Source organism: Leptonychotes weddellii, chromosome 5 (genome assembly GCF_054177405.1).
Source record: "Leptonychotes weddellii isolate Sample4059 chromosome 5, ASM5417740v2, whole genome shotgun sequence".
NCBI classification, from domain to species: Eukaryota; Metazoa; Chordata; class Mammalia; order Carnivora; family Phocidae; genus Leptonychotes; species Leptonychotes weddellii.
Genome location: NC_138373.1, coordinates 53,968,772 through 53,974,913, shown reverse-complemented (window position 1 = coordinate 53,974,913; position 6,142 = coordinate 53,968,772). Strand labels below are relative to the sequence as shown.

The 6,142-nt window shown below is 42.6% G+C and overlaps 1 protein-coding gene across 3 annotated transcripts in view; it reads left to right on the top strand.

Annotated features, from left to right (window-relative positions):
* The first annotated feature begins 601 nt into the window (after nt 1-601).
* DNAJC1 (DnaJ heat shock protein family (Hsp40) member C1) overlaps nt 602-6,142 on the top strand; it is a 212,043-nt gene continuing 206,502 nt past the window's right edge. The window contains exon 1 of one of the 3 annotated variants that reach the window (XR_014145497.1): nt 602-1,074. Coding sequence is in view for 2 of the 3 variants with exons in the window: in XM_031024252.2 (XP_030880112.1) it covers nt 859-1,074 (216 nt within the window). In the remaining variant the exon portion in view is untranslated. The remainder of the gene's footprint in view (nt 1,075-6,142) is intronic. The other 2 variants (XM_031024252.2, XM_006729791.3) reach the window with 2 other exon arrangements.

Below are 6,142 nucleotides of genomic sequence, written 5' to 3'. Positions count from 1 at the left end.
ACCCCAATTGGAAATGGGCTAAGGTGGATAAATTGCACTTCCCTTAAGACCATGTTTGAGTCACCATTATTCATTCTACCAAGCTGCCTATTTTATGGTATTATGCCTATAAATCTTATTTAGAAGTATACATTTTTTGTTGGTCCGAATTCCATTTCTGCTTCACCTCTGTCATAAAGGACACTCTAGACTACTCACTAGATATTCCCCCTTTCAGGCCGTGGGTTCAATTCCCCCTATATCTTTATGCTGACAGTATAATGAAACGTATGTAAGAGAAGCCATAATCAAATCAGTCTCAAGATAAGCTCTTGTTTTCAATATGGGGCTAGGAGAGTAAGAAGGTAGACGTTTCCAGGGAAATTTATACTTGGGATGCTCCAGGTACACACGTGATTCCATGTGTCTTAATCTGTGTAAATAAAGGTACAGCTTCTCAGTGGGCGCGAGCGACAAAAAACGCACTTCTCCGAGGCCCGGATCTGGGGCGCCCAGCTTCCCTACTTCCGGCCCCGCCCACCCTCCCGCGGTTGCTAGGAGACGTGATGTCACCGGAAGCGAGGCCTGGGATAGGCTGAGGCGAGGGGAAGCCTATCCCCCTCTGCAACCTCAGCGCCCGGCGCTGGCTTCACAGCTGTTTGTAGGCCTGGGGCTGAGGGTCTGCGGAAGGGAGAGCCGACTGCGGCCCCGCCCGCCCACCCGCCACTGCGTTCGCCCGCTCCTGCGGTCTTTGCCTTCCGGTGCGGCTGCCCGTGCTTCTGACTGACAGGCACTGTCCCCACAGCCCACGCTGCCCGCCACGTCCCCGGTCTCGGCCGACGGCACAGCGTGGCGAGTGACCTTTCCGAGCCCAGCGCGATGACGGCTACCTGCTCCCGTCTGGCCCGGCTGCCTCGGCGCCGCTGGCGTCGGCTAGTGCCGTTCCCGCCGCCGCCGCCGCCGCGGCCACTGCTGTTGCTGCTGCTACTGGCGGCCCTAGGGCCGGCACACGGCTGGGAGAGCGGAGACCTCGAGTTATTTGACTTGGTGGAGGAGGTGCAGCTCAACTTCTACCAGTTCCTCGGGGTGCAGCAGGTAAGCGGGGCCGCAGCAGGTAAGCGGGGCCGCCGGCCCGCGCGAGGGCTGCGCCTGCTTCGGCGACTCCGGGGCAGAAACGTGCAGGTCGGGGCAGAAAGGAGGGGGTGGGGCAGGCTTTGACCCTGTTTCCTCCGAGGGAGCCGGGCACCGCGGCCAGCACTGGGTCATCCTGGGCTCTGGCTGCCCTCCTCACCCGGGCCCACCGGGGGCTCTTTGTAACCCCAGCCGCAGAATTTGTCCCCCTACCCCCGCTCCTCACCGCCGTGCTCCTCTTCTCAAGTTCCGGTCTCAGTGACAGGTTGGACGGTGCCACCAGCCTGGGGTGGTGATACCTTCTCTTACCTCTGCCATTCTCGGGGAGATCCTTCCACCCAGCTGTGTTGGAGGAAGAAGGAAGAGTAGACCTTTACACCTTTCCTTTCCTGCCCTCTGAATGTGGAAAGAATAGTCATGGCTCCCCTAAATTTTCACCTACCCGGTTACACTTACTATTTTAGTTGCTTTCTTGCCTCTTCTTTCCCGGGAGATAGGAATGCGTTTTCGTCAGCGTCTGTGTTGCAGAAGTTTTTCTTGCACTGTACTTTGGACTTTTTAGCCTGTTGGATAGGGGTTCGTATCACAGTTTTGAAATCTGGAGGATCTTGAAGGCTCCACCGAGGTGGTCCTGGAATTAGAAGAGAAGGAGCTTATTAAGTGTTCTGGGCATCGGAGGCACTTGGGGTGCTACAGGAAGAGAAGCCCAACCAGTAGCTCCAAATCGTTTTCTTTCTTTTTGTTTTCCTTTCCTTTTTTAGCTTGAGGCTAACTTGTAAAGTCCGTTTGTTGCTCTTTATCCAGTCTCTATCTGAAACCTACTGCCAAGGAGATGGCATTTCACTGATTTAAGGATTATGGGGTCAAAGACTTAGAATTTCGCACGATCAGATTGAGCCCTTCAAAAAATGCTTCGAATAGTTATGTGGGTAAAAAAAAAAATTAAGATTTACCAACAATTGTCATCCTAGACAAGATATGAATATGATATGTCATTCATGACTAGGTATGAAATGTACATTTTCCGCCTATAGGTTATCATAAATTTGTATGAACTCTTGATTTTAACACTAAATGGAAATTTACATTCAGTGAAAACTGATGGAATATAAAATTGCTTTTGCCCCGGCACCATGATTTTAACAATTTCATATTTGTAAGAGTTATAAAGTGTAAGCATGTCACACTTAAGATTCTTACATGCAAACAATTATGATATGTCTATATTCATTATCTTCACCTGGTGCCACTTCCTTCTCATGGAGACAGAATATACCTCATTTTCAGAGTGAATGATGCTACAATATGTGTAAAAATCATTAGTGAAAATATAACTCTGAAGACTTTTAAGAATACCTTTAATATCAAGAATACTTTTTAGAATTTATCATGATTAAACTCTACCTAGAGAGGGTTTTTTTAAGATTTATTTATTTATTCATTTATTTATTTGAGAGGGACAGAGAACACAGGGAGGGGCAGAGGGAGAGGGAGAAGCAGACTCCCCGCTGAGCAGGACTCCTGGGATCATGATCTGAGCCGAAGGCAGGCAGACGCTTAACCTCCTGAGCCACCCAGGGGCCCCTAGAGAGACTCTTAATACATAACCTGACCAGAGATCTTCAAGATGCTTTCCAGTTACTCATGGAAAATTAAGGCCTTTTAAAAGAATACAGAAATTTAGTAACAGTAGTTTAAAATTTAGTTTATATAATCTAGCTTGCATGTGAACCCTCATAAAATTTTCTTTTATAATTCCATGCAGTTTAATTTCAGACTTAATTAGGCAGTATGAATACCAGAGTACTTAACTGTATGAGCAAGGATGGGAAAATAAAGAAGCATAGATAATCGAGAAGATTCTATGTCAAGATAGAATTTGAAAAGAAGGATCCTGAAAATTGTTTTAATCTGTGTTTCTCTACTTAGCAGTGTTGAAATTGGAAGGAATGCCAGAAGAAATTTTATCCTACCTAAGCAGAGACACTGATTGGAACAATTTCTTTACATTACATTGAACCTTAACTTTCTTGAAAGACTTTCAGGGGACCAGAAATTTGGTAGAGACAAATGCAGCCTCTTTTTGGTTCTTAATGTGTAATTTTCAGGCCAGAGCCAATCAGTCTTTTGGTGACTTACCAGACATGAGGGACCAGGACAAAGTAGATAGGTTACTCAGAGTTGTAACCTGGCTCTCTGCACTCATCAGTTTTGTTGTTAATTCAACAGAAATTTATTTGGTGCCTGCTAAATTTTAAGCACTGGGAATTGGCTGGTATACAAAACAAAACCCCCTAGCCTCATGAAACTCACATTTTAGTAGGGGGAATTAATTGGAAACAACCAAACAAGTAAATATAAATGTCAGGTGGTCAGAAAAGGCTTCTGAAGGAAGTAAGGGCGTAAGTCATGTTGACAAGTTGGGGAAGAGCATTCAAGAGAGGCAAACAGCAAATGCTAAGGCCTTGAGGCAAGAGCTTGCGTAATGTTGGAGGAATAGTGAGGCACCTAGTACGGCTAAAGCAGGGTGAACCAGGGGGACAGTAACATGAGATGAGATCAGAGTCATGGACTTTGGTTATTACAAATAAGTAAGTTGGGGATCCATGTTGGGGGGTTGACTGAAGAGGTACGTGATTTGACTTAAATTTCAGAATGATTATTGTGTTGAGGATGGTCTGTATGTATGTCATTAGTTACTTAGTGGGATAATTGTGATGTAGAATGTAGAGTGGATCCGGTCAAATTCTAGATTTAATTGGAACAAAGAGTTGACAGAATTTTACTGATTGTTTGAATGTGGGATATGAAGGGGAAAAAGTTGAGGATAATTCTAAAGCTTTTGGCCTCAGTAATTAAATACTTGTCTAATTGCATTTGCTACTACTGAGATGGAGAAGCCTAGTATAGAAGCAGGTCTGGTTCGGGGAAAATCAGAAATTTGGTTTTGGTCATGCTAAATTTAATGTTAAACATTCAAGTGGATCTGGCATATAGAGAGTTGGTTATGTAAGTCTGGAGTTATAAGGGGAGAGGTTTGAGCTGTAGATATAAATTTGGGAGTCGTTGGCACTTAGAAGGCAATTTGAAGCCACGAAACTGGGTAAGTTCACCAGGGAGAGTGAAAGTAAGAGAGAAAAACAGAGGTCTGGAAGGTAAGCCATGGGCATTCCAAACTTTAAGAGTCAGGGAGATGTGGGAGAACCAGCAAAGGAAATGGAGAAGGAACAGCCAGTGAAGCAGGGGGCAAACCAAGAAAAAGATGATTTCTTTCAAGTCAAGAAAGTAGTGGATATTCTTTCCTTGTTGAAGATTTGCCCATATTGTTGTGGGTTCATTTCTGGGTTTTCTATTCTGTTCCATTGATCTATGTGTCTATTTTTGTGCCAGTACCATACTGTCTTGATTACTACGGCTTTGTAATATAACTTGAAGTACGGAATTGTGATGCCTCCAGCCTTGCTTTTCTTTTTCAAGTTTGCTTTGGCTATTCAGGATTTTTCGTGGTTCCATACAAATTTTAGGATTGTTTGTTCTAGCTTTGTGAAAAATGCTGTTGTTATTTTGATAGGAATTACATTAAATGTATAGATTGCTTTGGGTGGTATAGACATTTTAACAATATTTGTTCTTCCAATCCATGAGCATGGGATGTCTTTCCATTTCTTTGTGTCATTTTCAATTTCTTTCATCAGTGTTTTACAATTTTCAGAGTATAGGTCTTTCACCTCTTTGGTTGGGTTTAGTCCAAGGTATCTTACGGTTTTTGGTGCAGTTGTAAATGGGATTGATTCCTTGGTTTTTCTTTCTGCTGCTTCATTATTGATGTATAGACATGCAACCGATTTCTCTATGTTGATTTTGTATCCTTACTGAATTCATGTATCAGTTCTAGCAATTTTTTTGGTGGAATCTTTTGGGTTTTCTATGTAGAGTCATGTCATCTGCAAATAGTGAAAATTCTACTTCTTTCTTGCCCATTTGGATGCCTTTTATTTCTTTTCCTGTCTGTTTGCTATGGCTAGAACTTCCAATACTATGTTAAATAATAGTGGTGAGAGTGGACATCCTTGTCTTGTTCCTGACCATACAGGAAAAACTCTCCCTATTGAAGATGATATTAGCTGTGGGAATTTTGTATATGGCCTTTATTATGTTGAGGTATGTTCCCTCTTACCTTACTTTGTTGAGGGTTTTTATCATGAATGGATGTTGTACCTTGTCAGGTGCCTTTTCTGCATCTACTGAAAGGATCATATGGTTCTTGTCCTTTCTTTTATGAATGTAGTGTATCATGTTGATTGATTTGAGAATATTGAACCCCCCTTGCAACCCAGGAATAAATCCCACTCAATCATGGTGAATGGTTTTTTTAATGTACTGTTGGATTCAGTTTGCTAGTATTTTATTGAGAATTTTTGCATTCAGGTTCATTAGGTATATTGGCCTATAGTTTCCTTTTTTGATGGAGTCTTTACCTGGTTTTGGTATCAGGGTAATGCTGGCCTCATAGAATGAATTTGGAAGTTTTCCTTCCTTTTCTATGTTTTGAAATAGTTTGAGACTAGGTATTAATTCTTCTTTAAACGTTTGGTAAAATTTGCCTGTAAAGCCATCTGGCCCTGGATTTTTGTTTGTTGAGTGATTTTTGATTACTGACTTGGTTTCTTTGCTGGTTATTGATCTGTTCAAGTTTTCTATTTCTTCCTGTTTCAGTTTTGGGTGTTTATATGTTTCTAGGAATTTATCCATTTCTTCCAGGTTGTCCAATTTGGTGGCATATAGATTTTCATCATATTCTCTTATAATTGTGTTTCTGTGGTGTTGGTTGCTATTTCTCCTCATTTGTGATTTTATTTATTTGGGTCCTTTTCTTTTCTTTTTTTTTTTTTTAATTATGTTAATCACCATACATTACATCATTAGTTTTTGATGTAGTGTTCCATGATTCATTGTTTGCGTGTAACACCCATTGCTCCATGCAGAACGTGCCCTCTTTAATACCCATCACCAGACTAACCCATCCTCCCAC